We start from the raw sequence: 15,022 nt of genomic DNA on the forward strand, positions 1-15,022 counted from the left end.
GAGTTTCCATGGGGCATGTTAGCATGTGCCTTTTTGGTAAAATTCGGAATGAGGGAATTCCAGATAAGCATCTGAGCCTATTTCTGGAATTCTGAATAGTTGAATTCTGGATAATATCAGTGGTATTCGGAATTTTTCGGTAAAGCCCTGTTGTCCATAGAAAGCAATGGGGCAAAGCAAAAGGCAGTCTGTGATTGCCTTTCTGGCGTTCCCTTGGCTTTTCCCACCTCTTGCTGGGGTGAGGGTGAGGGGGGAGGAGGCCCCTGATCCAATCACAGTATTGTATTTTGCAGATTGCAAATCTTGAGAAAGATTTTCCCACCTCTGTCTGGGGAGAGGGGGAGGCAGGTGATCCAATCACAACCATGCATTTTGCAAATGCTCAGGGCTATTGTGTGCTCCAGGAAGAAAGCTGCTGCTGTGTTGTCAACTTACCATAGAGAGACTGTAAGTGAACTTCTGTACTCTTCGCTGTGCTCTGCTCTCTGTGGCTGGCTTTAGCTGCTGGTGTTTCTGGCTAGACTGGAGGATCTTCATCTGGTAAAATGACTCCTTTTCTGTGTGTTCATGGGGGCGGGTTCTGTTCAGATTAGAAGCAGGTTGTTTTTAAATTTCTGAAAACCTTTAGTTTCCCTCCTCCTTTGGGTGGTTGGTTTTCTGTTGGGGGCTGGGTTGCTTTGGGGGGGGGGGGTGGCTCTGGCATGACCTGATTTAAAGTGTTTAATCTAATCTGTTATTTTTATAATCTTTTCTGGGAATCTTAAAAATGTTTTGGAATTGCCTGTTAATATTTTTGGTGTTTTTTGGAGTAGCCTGTTAAAATTCTTCCAGGCTTTGGTTGACCTGGTTGTGTGGGGTCTGATTTCTTCCTCTGTTTTCCCTTGGCCAGGCTGTGGGGGCTTACTGACCTGTTGAACTGCTGGTGGTGTTTTACTGCTTTTCTGGTTGTGTGGGGGATGTATATGCCTTTGTGAAGCCTTTTGGGGTGCCCACAGTAAGGTCCAGCCTTTTGGGGCCCTGGGAGAGAATCGTCTGCAGCTGCCCTGCCATTTCAGGGCTCTACCCCAAACCCCCTCCTCTCCAGGTAGCTCCCATTATGCCCAATCTTGTGCCATTGACTTCAATGGCCCATAGGGTATAATGGTGGGACAGGGGCACCCTTTTCGGGTGCCCCTGGAATGGGACCCCGTTTCAAATATTTTGGGACTTTGGGGTTCCTTGGGGGAGAGGCCCCTAAAGCTCTGCTGCAGTTTTGGGGACTCCCCCCAAATCCCTTCCCATCCAGGTGGCTTTCAATATACCCTATGTTTGCCGTTGACTTCAACCAAGTTTGGCCATCCCTGAATAGATGAAATTCTCTCTCTCTCTCTCTCTCTTTTTCTTTCTCTCTCTCTTCCTTTCTCCCTTCCTTTCCCTTCCCCGAACTTCTGACATTCATATCTTGCAGCTCTCAGACATCTGATGTTTGTTCTGTGTGGCCATCTCTCTCTTTTTCTCTCTTTCCTCTCTCTCTCTTTGTGGAACTTCAAATTAGGCAGACTTCCATTTGTTACAATGTTAAGACTTTATTTGATGGTTCCAAGGTTTCTGAGCATGGATACATTGGAACTGATACTCTTTCTTAGGAGCATAGATGTTTTAACTAGGAGCACATCAAAGGTTTTCTAAACAAATCTACATTCCCACACTACAGTGATACATTTCACACATTTGCTTTCCCTTATCTTGTTGTGGTTCCCATTCTCACAGGAACAGCTCTGCTGGCTTCCCTGAGGCATTTTATCTTCAAAGGGTTGTTGCCTTTGTTAGTACCAAGGAAAGGAATTCACAGTAGGGTTAGTAACAGCTTCACTTCTACTTTGATATGCAAGGTTTCTATTTGGGGTTAGTAGCAAATGTCAGAAAATGGAGTCAGTTAAGTCAAGCAACTCATTGCAGTTTGAACACAGCATTATATCATAACATTAAAGCTTTCCAGTGTCAGACACCCTTTCCTTCCCTTTCCCCCAACTTCTGACATTCATGTCTTGCGGATCTCAAACATCTGATGTTCGTTTGTGTGGCTGTTATGTTAAGCAAGTTTCGGCATCCCTGGAATAGACAAAACCCTTTCTTTCCTTTCTTTTTTCTCTCTCTTTCTCTTTCTTTTTCTTTCTGTCTCTCTTCTTTTCTCCCTTTCCTTCCCTTTCCCCTAACTTCTGACATTCATGTCTTGCGGATGTCCAACATCTTTGTCTACTTTCTCCATCCCATTCCTGGAATACTTCAAACCCTTTCTTTCCTTTCATTCTTTCCTTTCTCTCTTTTTCTTGTCTTTGTTTCTTTCCTTCTTTCCCCTTTCTCCCTTTCTCTCTCTTTTTCTCATTCTCTTTCTTTCTTTCTTTCTCTCTTTCTTTCGCTCTTCCCCTCGCTCTTTCCCCTCGCTCTTCCCCCTCGCTCTTCCCCTCGCTCTTCCCCTCGCTCTTCCCCTCGCTCTTCCCCTCGCTCTTCCCCTCGCTCTTCCCCTCGCTCTTTCCCCTCGCTCTTCCCCTCGCTCTTCCCCTCGCTCTTCCCCTCGCTCTTCCCCTCGCTCTTCCCCTCGCTCTTCCCTCGCTCTTCCCCTCGCTCTTCCCCTCGCTCTTTCCCTCGCTCTTCTGCCTTCCCCCGCTCTTCCCTCGCTCTTCCCCTCGCTCTTCCCCTCGCTCTTCCCCTCGCTCTTCCCCTCTTTCTTCCCCTCTTTCTTTCTTTCTTTCTTTCTTTCTTTCTTTCTTTCTTTCTTTCTTTCTTTCTCTCTTTCTTTCTCTCTTTTCTTTCTCTCTTTCTTTCTCAGACTCTCTTTCTTTCTCTTCTTTCTTTCTCTCTTTCTTCTCTTTCTCTCTCTTCTCTCTCTTTCTTTCTCTCTTTCTTTCTCTTCTTTCTTTCTTTCTTTCTTTCTTTCTTTCTTTCTTTTCTTTCTTTTCTTTCTTTCTTTCTTTTCTTTCTTTCTTTCTTTCTTCTTTCTTCTTCTTTCTTCTTTCTTTCTTTCTTTCTTTCTTTCTTTCTTTCTTTCTTTCTTTTCTTTCTTTCTTTCTTTCTTTCTTTGCCCCCAAACTTCTGACATTCATGTCTTGTGGGTCTCAAACATCTGAAGTTTGTTCTGTGTGGCTGTTATGTTAAGCAATTTTGGGAATCCCTGGAATAAATAAAACGCTCGCTCTCTTGCGCTCGCTCTCTTGCGCTCGCGCTCGCTCGCTTGCGCTTGCGCTCGCTCGCTTGCGCTCTCTCTCTTTCTCTCTCTCTCTGTCTTCCTTTCTCCCTTTCCTTCTCTTTCCCCAAACTTCTGACATTCATGTCTTGCGGGTCTCCAACATCTCTTTGTCTATTTTCTCCATCCCATTCCTGAAATACTTGAAACCTTTTCTTTCCTTTCCTTTTTTCCTTTCTCTCTTTTTCTCTTTCCTTGTTTGTTTCCTTCTTTTCCCTTTCCTCTCTCTCTCTTTCTCTCTCCCTTCCCTTTCCCCAAACTTCTGACATTCATGTCTTGTGGATCTCAAACATCTGATGTTTGTTCTGTGTGGGCTGTTATGTTAAGCAAGTTTGGGCATCCCTCGAATAGACAAAACTCTTTCTTTCTGTCTGTCGCGCTCCTCGCTCTTTCTTTATTTTTTCCTTCTCTCTCTCTCTCTTTCTTTCTCCCTTCCCTTCTTTTCCCTTTCCCCAAACTTCTGACATTCATGTCTTGCAGGTCTCAAACATCTGATATTTGTTCTGTGTGGCTCTTACGTTAAGCAAGTTTGGGGCATCCCTGGAATAGATAAAACACTTTTTTTCCTTCCTTCCCCTTCTTTCCCCAAACTTCTGACATACATGTCTTGTGGGTCTCCAACATTTCTTTCTCTACTTTCTCCATCCCATGTTTCTGTTTCTCTCTCTCTCTTTTTTTTCTCCCTTCCCTTCCCCCAAACTTCTGACATTCATGTCTTGCAACTCTTAAAAATCTCATGTTTTGTTCTGTGTGACTCTTATGTTAAGCAACTTTGGGCATCGCTGGAATAGACAAAACCCTTGTCTTTTCTTTATTTCTCTCTCTCTTTTTCTTTGTTTCTTTCTTTCCTTCTTTCCCTCTCTTGCTCTCTCTATTTTACTCTCTCTCTCTTATTAGTGGGGCAGTCTATTTACTATCCCCAGTCAAACCAAAAACACCCTTAATGCCACAAAAATCAGAAACTGTGCACAGAGAGCTACTGTGATTTTGGTCAGTAGTTGCGAGTGGAATGGTGGCATCCGGGAGGTTGCTAAAGCTTTCCAGAGAGTCCTTCAGTTTTGTAAGCAGTCCAGCCAGTCTTTCTGTTCCGTGATTTCACATGAGGGTGGAAATTGTCCTCCTGATTTCATTCGCTGAGGGAGGCCTCCCCACTTTGGCTCTCTGGCCAGTAGGAGTAGCCAGGGGAGGTGGAAGGGGCAGTGCTGAGGTAGTGGGGAGAGGCTCTGGAATGGGGCTCCAAGGAGTCTTGCCTTGCAAGATTATCTGTTTCCTGTGACCCATTTGTCTGGAAAGGGAAATGTTTACTGCTGATGCCTTTATCCAGGGTTTACCATCAGATGAGTAACTGGGAGTATTAAAATTATAGAATGCTTTGCTGCTCCTAAATGTACTTTGTTAAAGTTCATTTTAAATGGTCTTGTTATGTATGTCTTTTAACATTATTAAAGGTACACATGTGGGTGGTGTTGGAGGGCATTATCCCTTTTGAGCTAAGTAATGGAATTTGGGATTAGCACCCCTCAGTTTCCATTTAAGGGGAGGGTGTTGTGCCAGGGTGAAGGTTTCCGTGACTAAGTTCTGCAGATCTTTCACCTTCTGTTGCAAGCCCCCAGGGTGGAGCCCCCCAGCTGCAAGGCATCAGGCCCTGATTGCCACTTAGAGGCTGGTGGGCTAGTAAAAGAGGAGGTTTCTCCTCCTAGTCGCAGTCTTCTGGCTGCTTGCTGAGGCCAGGAGCTGTGGTGGCCAGAGGGGTCAGTAAGAGTCTTCTTAGAAGCCTGGTGGGTTTGGCCGGGACCGTCCCAGAAGGGAGCGCCTGTGGAACTCTGGACCTTTTAGCTCTCTGCAATTGGCCTGAGGGTCAAGGTAAGTAGACGGTTTTTAAAGTTTTCTGTTATTTTATTACATAGTGTTGGGAGAGAACCTGTCCTGTCAGAATACATTGTTGTTTAACCTTTTGTTTGGTGTCAGTGGCTTGCAAAGGACCAGTGCTTTTTGGCCCTACTCAGAAGAAGGTGTGAAGGCCATAAGCATCTCTTTGGTTATCTGGATATTGATCCTTCAGGGGAAACGGGGGATTGGGCCCTGCTAAAATACGAGTCTGGTGGCAGCAACCTGGGGGTAAGGTGGAAGAGCTTTGCTTCCCCCCTTGATATCAGCTTAAAAGTGTCCTGGTAGTAAGTTCCTGGACTGGGCTCCTCACAGGAAACTGGAGCTGGCTAGAGGGTCTCCTGGGCACATTTACAGGGTGGTCAAATGTGTGGCCTGTGACCTGAATCAGGCCCCCAGAGGGCTCCTCTCAGGCCTGTGAGCAACTCCCTGTTGTGTGTTTCCTTCTCCCTCTCTTGCGGAATTCCTTCTTGCTTTGCCAGCCTTGCTCAATCACACAGGAGCTACAGAGAGGGTTGCTAAGTCCAATTCAAGAAATATCTGGGTACTTTGGGGGTACAGCTAGGATACATTGGGGAGGAGCAAGGAATAAGGTTGCAACAAGCAGAATTGAACTCCACAGGGAGTTCTGGCCATCGCATTTAAAGTGATCACACACCTTTTAAATGTCTTCCCTCCATTGGAAATAATGAAGGCTAGGGACACCTCCTTTTAGGGCTCATAGAATTGGACCCCTGGTCCAATCTTTTAGAAATTTAGAGTATTTTGGGGAGAGGTACTGGATGCTATTCAGATTTGGTGCCCCTATCTCAAAAACAGCTCCCCCCCAGAGCCCAAGATATCTGCAGTCAATTCCCCATTATACCCTATGGGAATCAGTTTCCACAGAGAATAATGGAGTGCCCAGCAGACATTCCCCTTCTCTCCCCACCTGAAGCAGATAGAGGGCCTCCAAACTGGGGGATCCAAACCTGAGGACTGGCAACCCAACTCCAGACCAAAGCCTTTATTTTCTCTATTGGCTGACCAGCTCATAAGCAACTTATGCGTAAAAGCTCACAATGCTCAGCTGTTTCTCTCTCACACACACACACACACACACACACACACACACACACACACACACACACGGCTTTTATTGTAGAAAAAGCCCAGCAGGAACTCATTTGCATGTTAGACCACACCCCTGATGTCACCATTGTTTTGCAAAGGGCTGTTTTGTAGAAAAAGCCCAGCAGGAGCTTATTTGCATATTAGGCCACACCCTCTGACACCAATCAGCCGGAACTGTGTTCCTGTGTGTTCCTGCTTTAAAAAAAAGCCCTGTGTGTATGTAAACATACATATATACACACTCCCACACATATGGTAACTGGAATGAAGCCCCCATGGAAACAAGCCCACATGGAAAAATATGTAAAGCACCATAAATGTTTATAATTGTGGATAACCATTAATAATATTTTGTTGTTGTTTTAGTATTAAAATAAGTTATATTCACATGCAACAAAAAGTGACCATTTTGTTATTTTTATATTGCTATTTTAGGATTAAAATATGTCATATTCACATGTAACAAGTGTTAGGAAATTCTGCTTGAAATTCTGTTTCTTTATCTCAAACAGTGCGATGGATCACTGGATCAAATAAGCATTGAGAGGCATCTCCCAACCTTCGACGGCGCACCATTGGAACCAGTGCGCCAGGTAAAGAGTTTGGGTGTTTTACTGGAGCCTTCATTATCAATGGAGGCCCAGATAGCAGCCACTGCCAAGTCAGCATTCTTTCATCTGAAGCGGGCAAGGCAGTTGGCCCCCTTCCTGGAACGCCGCGACCTCGCAACAGTGATCCATGCAACGGTCACCTCAAGATTGGACTACTGTAATGCCCTCTACTTGGGGCTACCTCTGTGCCGGACTCGGAAGCTGCAGCTAGTGCAGAATGCGGCGGCCAGGCTGTTACTGGGGCTCCCGAAATGGGAGCACATACAGCCGGGGCTGCGCGGACTGCACTGGCTGCCAGTTATCTACCGAGTCCAGTACAAAGTGTTGGTTATTACCTTTAAAGCCCTATATGGCCGAGGACCTGCCTACCTAAGGGACCGTCTCTCCCCGTATGAACCCCCAGAGGGCACTGAGGTCAGCAAGTAAAAACAAAATGACCATCCCTGGGCCGAGAGAGGCCAGGCTCCAAAGCACCAGGGTGCGAGCCTTTTCAGTTGCGGCACCTGCACTGTGGAATCAGCTCCGGAGGAGGTGCGGGCCCTGCGGAACCTCGACCAGTTCCGCAGGGCCTGCAAGACTGCCCTTTTTAGACGCGCCTATAATGATACGGACTGCTGAGTTGCAATGAACGAAGAACCGCCATCTTTAACACCATTTAAATTGGCAGAATCAGCGCCAGAACAGCTATTACTGCCAGATATATATATAATGTAATGTAAATTAAGTATTTTAATTGAATTAACGGGTTTTTATGTGTAATTTTAATTGTTAATCTAATGTTTTTACTATTTATGTTAATATATTATTTACTGTTAGCCGCCCTGAGCCGCTTTGCGGGGAGGGCGGGGTAGAAATAAAATTTATTATTATTATTATTATTATTATTATTATTATTATTATTATAATACGAAAAAGCAAAAACATATTTGTTACTACAGGGAAAGGGTATTGGGAGGTGAAAATAACAAACACTATTGAACTACATGCTTACACTACAACAGGGGTGGCCAGCAGTAGCTCTCCAGATGTTTTTTGCCTACAACTCCCATCAGCCCCAGCCATTGGCCATGGTTCCCCAGGTTTTAAAAAGATTGGACCAAAGGGTCGAATTCTAGGGGCATCCAAAGAGGTTGCCCCTATCCCTCCATTATACCCTATGGACCACTGAAGTCAATGGCAAAATAGGAAATAATGAAGTGCAGCTGGGGGGGGGCAGGTGGTTGGGTTAGAGACTCCAAAATTCTCAGGCTGCTGCAGGAGCCTCTCCCCCCACAGAACCTCCAGGTCTCCAAATGACTGGACCAGGGGGTCCAATGATAGGAGCACCCAAATAGGGCCCTTTCCTTGTCTGGTGTCTAGTAGGTTGAACCAGTTGCTCACTCTGATGTCTGAGGGGCAAGAAAGAGCTTCTTTGATCACTCTTGAGGCACCTTTCATTTAAAAGACCCTACCTGCTGTCCTCCTTGGTAGCATTACTCATGTCCCATCCATCTTGCTGTCGCAGGGCTGTGTGGAGCAGATTGTTCTGGTGGAGTGGTGTTGGTGTCAAATAGGTGTGGGTGTGATGCTTTAAATTTCTCATAGGCTCTAGGGTAAGTTTGGTTGTAATAAGCATGAGGTCAAAGAAGATACGTGTGGCTTTCCATGTCACAAAGATGACATATGATGCCCACTTTACATTTATCAGAGGTGTGTCCTCTTTTCCCACAAGCTGCACAGAAAGGAGTGAGATAGTTTTGTTGAAAATGATTGCCATCACTGTATTGGAAACATGCAGCAGGTTGTCCACCATACTGTCTGATGCCGTGGTCGCTCCCAAGGAGCAAATATTATGAGAAATGCTTTATGTAATTTCTTTTAGCCCTGTGGAGTGCCACCACTGCTTATATTCTCCATCCCATACTCCCCCTATAGTCAGATGTTTCCAGGATGGCATCAACATTTTACAGTGCTGCTGCAACATTCCTTGGCATCTGCTTCAGGAATGTTTGTTGTGCAAAAGGAGAGGGTAGCCACTCTCCATTCACCTCTGAAAAGAGGAATAATGTCATAGCCCACCCACAGATTTGGATTCAGCCCGAGGGACTCCCATACCCTGCTCCAAAGCTGTTGATAGGCCCTCTCTGAGGCCGTACACACGATGGTTTCCCAAAGTTTTGGGGCACAATTACAGGCAAAATGTCAGCTGTAGCGATGTGGAAAATGTCTAAGAGAATTGTCTCTGTCATATAATAATAATAATAAACTTTTATATCCCGCCCCTCCCCACCGACGCAGGCTCAGGGCAGCTCACAAGATATGGAGTGTACCATGATTATAATAAATACAATTAGTAAAATACAATTAAAATACATTTAAGATAAATTAATTAAAACCACTACAAATTGAAGGTGCTACAAATGCAACGCAGTATATATATGTATATGCCAAGATGGCTAGGTGTCCACTTCAGGATTCCATCTTATAGGCCAGTTGAAAAAGGACAGTTTTACAAGCCCTGCGGAACTGATTATAGTCCCGCAAGGCTCGCACCTCCTCTGGTAGTTGATTCCACCAATGGGGAGCCATTATTGAGAAAGCCTGCTCCCGCGTTGTTTTCAATTTGGCCTCCCTTGGTCCAGGGATTTTTAGAAGATTTTGGGAGCTAGACCTCAGTGCTCTCTGGGGGATATATGGAGAGAGGCGGTCCCTAAAGTAGGCAGGTCCTCGGCCATATAGGGCTTTAAAGGTAATAACCAGCACCTTGTAATGAACTCGGAACACAATTGGCAGCCAGTGCAGCTCCCGCAACCTAGGCTGCATGTGTTCCCACCGTGGTAGTCCCACTAACACCCTGGCTGCCGCATTCTGCACTAGCTGCAGTTTCTGAGTTCGGTACAGGGCAGCCCCATGTAGAGGGCATTACAGTAGTCCAACCTCGAGGTGACCGTTGCATGAATCACTGTTGCCAGGTCACTGTGTTCCAGGAAAGGGGCCAGCTGCTTCGCCCTCCTAAGATGGAAAAAGGCGGCTTTAGCAGTGGCAGCTATCTGTGCCTCCATTGTCAAGGAAGGCTCCAGTAGCACTCCCAAGCTCCTGACCCAGCGCACTGGTATCAGCAACGCACCATCAAAGGCTGGTAGGGAGATCTCTCCTAGCCCGCCGCGACCCACGCAAAGGACCTCTGTCTTCGTTGGATTCAGCTTCAGCCCACTCGACTTGATCCACCCTGCCATGGCTTGCAGCGCCCGGTCCAGATTTACAGAGACGTCGCCAGTCGGCGCCGCCCATCAAATAGATAGAGCTGGGTGTCATCAGCGTACAACCCAGTCCATACCTTCGGGCAATCTGGGGCAAGGGGGCGCATGAAGATGTTAAACAACATCGGAGAGAGAACTACCCCCTGAGGCACCCCACAATTAAGTAAGCGCCTCTGGGACAGAAGAAGAAGAAGATGAAGATGATATTGGATTTATATCCGCCCTCCACTCCGAAGAGTCTCAGAGCGGCTCACAATCTCCCTTTACCTTCCTCCCCCACAACAGACACCCTGTGAGGTGGGTGGGGCTGGAGAGGGCTCTCACAGCAGCTGCCCTTTCAAGGACAACCTCTGCCAGAGCTATGGCTGACCCAAGGCCATGCCAGCAGTGCAAGTGGAGGGTGTGGGGAATCAAACCCGGTTCTCCCAGATAAGAGTCCTCACACTTAACCACTACACCAAACCGGCTCTCTGCAGCTGTCCTCCAATCACCACCCTTTGTCCCCCGACCCTCAAGGAAGGAGGAAAGCCACTGTAAGGCTAGCTCCCGAATTCTTGCGTCGGCGAGGCGGCGGGTCAGCAGCCGATGATCGACCATATCGAACGCAGCCGATAGGTCTAACAACAGCAGTACTGCCGAGCCGCCTCGATCCAGATGTCGCCGGAGGTCATCCATGAGGGCGACCAACACTGTTTTCCGTCCCATGGCCCAGGCAGAAGCCGGACTGGTATGGATCTAAGGTGGAAGCGTCATCAAAGAAGCCCTGTAACTGCAACGCCACAGCCCTCTCAATGATTTTGCCCAAAAAGGGCAACGAGTTCACTGCGTCCAAGTCCTTAGATCAGAAACGGACAACAAATTGTTGGCATGGGTCATAATAATCGGAGTCTCCTATATTATCAGATAGTACTTCAAAAGTTTCTCATCTTCTTTACGTACCCTATCCTAACCGAAATCCCTGCAAGGTAGCTCTCTGATAGGTTGCATGTTCTGTTGCCCCCCTTGGCCATCTGACCCTCTCACTGGACCTTGCAAGACCTGGGAGTAGGATGTAGGCCGTGGTAAGGTAGGCTGCAATTAGGTGGTTGTGGTCAATATAGAACCAGGAAAGTGTTTGGGTACAAAAGGTATCACCTTAGAACTAGGTATAGAGCTTGATGTAGAAGTGCCCAGAAGAAAAGTTGGGTCTACACTTGGAGTGTCTGTGTCAGGGACACCCTTCCTCTCCCTACCCTTCTGTCCCTTCCGCCCACCTTGTTCTGATGCAGAATCCTTAGTTTGACTAGAATTATGGGCCATCAAAGTTGAAGGTCCAGGAACAGTTGCCAGGCAACAGTTTCCATCGGTCAAAGGAAATACAGCAGGCGCTCACACCTTTGTAGTCTGGGATTTCATCTCTGATTTAAACCACTGGATGCATATTTTAATTGCATGGATAGCCTGTTGGCACCATTCAGCCCAGGCCTCAGCTGTCAGATCTGAGTCGTCATCTCCCAGTCTATCCCATACTCCACTCCTGTGGGTGGCTGCCTTCCCCTCGTGGTCCAATAAAATGTCTCTTAAGAATGTTATGCACCCACATTCTGACAGCCAAGGGGGTTAGGTCTCTGATGGCCTTTCCTACATATGATAATCTGCTTCACTATATGGAGGGATGGGAACTGGGCATAGATTACTTTGTCAATGAATTGGGATGTACGTTCCTCACAATCTGTCAGAAAATTCATTAACAGGATTTTTGATTTGTTCAGCATCACTAACATGGAGTCCTTCCTTAGTTTGTTTAAAGCAATAGTAGGGATCTTTGGCACAATTATGTGATCCAGTAGAGAACCCCAGAATTTCATGAGGTCCAGGTGGGAACAGTTTCATGGCAGCAGCAAATCTAGGCCTCCACAAGAAAGCAAGATTTGGTTTCACCTCTTGACCTTCCTGTGAACCTCTGGGAGTTTTCTGAGTAGACAGAGTATGGGTGAACCTGTGAAGGGTGACTGGGCCACTATGAGCCACTTCCAGAGGTATAGCTTTCCAAATAGCGGACATGTCCTTAGAGGAGGAAAATGAAAAACCTTAATCTAGAAGGGTTGCCATTCACTCCCAGTTGTTGAACTTGCTGTTTCTGTTGCTGTTGTTTTTTTTCTCCAAGTCAGGTGGTATTTTCCTAGGTTCAGGTCCTAACTTTTGTTTCATCTGCGGAAGACATTCTGGAGAAAGGGGGTCCAGAAGTGGAACTGACCTGGGAGACGCAAGAAGCGACATCTCTGGGGACTGGAGATGGTAAGCCCCCTCTTCACCCTCAGATGCAGCCGATGAGGTTTGGAGTAGGTCCTGTTGAAGACTGGAGACTGACGTTTGGCCGATTAGGTCAACACTTGCCATACTTTATCTCAATTTGTACATTCTATGAGCTAAGGTGTCTACCTTTGCTTAATTGTTTCTAGCAATTTTTATCGAAGTGTCTTTTCTTTTTCCTAATTTTTCCACTTGTAGAGGGTCAGCAAATAAGGCCACCTGATTGTCCAACTCCTATATATGTGCTTTGATTTCTAAAGACTGTCTGGTAGGATTCAAATCTAAGTGGCAGCCCTCTAGTGGAGGGGGTATTGTACATCCATATCCCCTCCCAGGGTACGATGTAATGACATTGTAATGGTAGAAGTTGTTGTCTGAATCTATAAAACTGTGTCCTGTTGAATCTCCATCTGGGGTTCTCAATTCCTAATGGGAGGTGCATGCTATGTTCTCCACCAGTTGAACTTTCTCGTAAGAAGACTGGGTCTACATCTGGGTTGAGACCTGAGTTAAAGAATTCCTGCTATACCAGGGAGATTTAGCCAAACATATCTCTTTTCCCATATACTTGTTAGGGATGTGCCCCCCCCCCAAAAAAAGTATTATCCGGATTCTGAAATATTCATGGCTAAAAAATTCAGCATACCGAATATTTTTAAATAGTGGTAATTGGGAACAGCCAATTATACAGGAGATATCTGGCTGTTCCCGAATATACAGCCTCATCATGCCCTATGGACCATTGAACTCAATGGCAACATAGGGTATAAGGAAAGCCACCCCAAATTTGCAGGGAAGCTGCAGGGGACTCTCCCCCAAGGAACCTCCAAGGCCAAAAAGATTAGACCAGGGAGTCCCAGTCTCTGGGAACCCCAAAAGGTCCATTGCTCCTAATGGTGGGAGAAAATCAACTAGCCTCTTTCCCCACTGAAATGGCTGTGGGAAAAGTGGCTCTTGGGAGCGCAGGGTTTGAGGGAGAGCCCCCAAAACTGGAAGGATGCTTTAGGGGACTCTTTCCCCCATGGAACCCACAAGTCCCCAGGAGACTGGGACCCAGGGGTCCACAGGTAGTGCCACTTTGTCACACACAGCAGCTACACCCAACTTCACAACTGAGAATCTCCACATTTGATACTCTTACCCTGCCCCAGATAAGAGACTACATGGAAGCTCAGATGCCACACAACAGGCCTGCTAAGCAGCAAACTTCCATGACTCCAGGCCTGGTTTGTTGGCAACAGCTAGCCGCACACCCATATGCCAACTCACCTGCCCTGCCACAAACTAGTTCCCCAAAACATAAGCAGTGTGCCACACCTAGCTACATCAGTGGACAGATCCACATCTTTCTCTGACACTGAGTAGTGGACAAAGAAGACACATTTAGAGTTACCTTGAGATGGACGGTTGGTTGCTCTAGCTCTTTGGTGTTACCCAGGGTGCACCACAAGGGGGCGCTGTCGGTTTCACTGGGGGCTGCAACCAAGCCCTTTTCATTACCTACATGTTGATGGGGGAAATCTTGATTTGTTTGGTAAATTTTGAAATCCGCATTCAGTTTTGGTTTGGGGGTGGGATGAGGGGTGGGGGGGGGTCTGCCAATAATTCAAATGATGAGTTAATGGGTTGTGGCTCCATCTTTGGGCTCCATATTTAACTTTTGGTAGAGCGATTTCAAGCTGCCTTCCAAGCAGGGACCGAGAGAGGATGCAGGAACAGGTAGGTGCTCACTTCAGTTCCTCTCAATGCCAGCGTTTGGGTAGCTGCTCATAGGGAAGTTGCCCTTCAGTAAGACCAACTGCTCAGCACCCCAGCACCCCAGGATTCTCAGCCCCTGAAAAGGGAAGCCTAAGGTTTCCTTTCTGTTTCTCTCTCTTTTTCTCTTTCTTGCTTTCTCTCTTTCTCTTTCTTTCTCTCTTTCTTCCCTTCCCTTCTTCCAAACTCCTGACATTCATGTCTTGCAGTTCTCAAACATCTGATGTATTTTCTGTGTGGCTCTTATGTTAAGCAAGTTTGGCCATCGTTGGAATAGATGAAACCCTTTCTCTTTCTGTCTGTCTGTGTCTCTGTCTGTGTCTGCCTCTTTTTCTCTCTCCCTCTTTTTCTCTCTTTCCGTCTTTTTCACTCTTGTTCTTTCTTTTTCTCTCTCTTCCTCTTTCTCTTGTTCTTTCTTTTTCTCTTTTCCTCCTCTCTCTCTCTTTTCTTCCTCTCTCTCTCTTTTCCTTCTCTCTTTCTATCTCTTTTCCTCCTCTTTCTTTGTCTCTTTCTCACTTTCTTTTCCTTTCTCTTTTTTCTCTTTCTCTCTCTCCCTTCCTCTCTCTCTCTCTCTCTCTCTCTCTCTCTCTCTTTCTCTCTTTCTTTCTTTCTTTCTTTCTTTCTTTCTTTCTTTCTTTCTTTCTTTCTTTCTTTCTTTCTTTCTTTCTTTCTTTCTTTCTTTCTTTTTCCTTCTTCCTTCCTTCCTTCTTCTTTCTTCCTCGTTTCTTCCTCCGTTCTTCCTCATATCATCCTTCTTTCCTCCTCCTCTCTTTCTCATCCTCTCTTCTCTTTGTTTCAGTTTCTCTCTTTGTTTCCCTCTCTTTCTTTTTCTTTCTTCTTTCTTTCTTCTTTCTTCTTTCTTCTTTCTTTTTCCTTCTTCCTTCCTTCCTTCCTTCCTTCCT

General features: G+C 46.2%; 1 protein-coding gene across 1 annotated transcript; it reads right to left on the reverse strand.

The window, feature by feature from the left end:
• Positions 1-1,362: 1,362 nt before the first annotated feature.
• On the reverse strand, positions 1,363-13,865 carry LOC132588305 (RNA-binding protein 25-like; the record flags this gene model as incomplete). Its single annotated transcript, XM_060260668.1, has 3 exons — positions 1,363-1,410; positions 2,363-2,425; positions 13,759-13,865. Coding segments are annotated over 3 exons (218 nt in total), but the record flags the coding sequence as incomplete, so codon positions are not given.
• Positions 13,866-15,022: the final 1,157 nt, after the last annotated feature.

The sequence above is a fragment of the Heteronotia binoei genome, chromosome 20 (genome assembly GCF_032191835.1).
Source record: "Heteronotia binoei isolate CCM8104 ecotype False Entrance Well chromosome 20, APGP_CSIRO_Hbin_v1, whole genome shotgun sequence".
Taxonomy (NCBI): domain Eukaryota; kingdom Metazoa; phylum Chordata; class Lepidosauria; order Squamata; family Gekkonidae; genus Heteronotia; species Heteronotia binoei.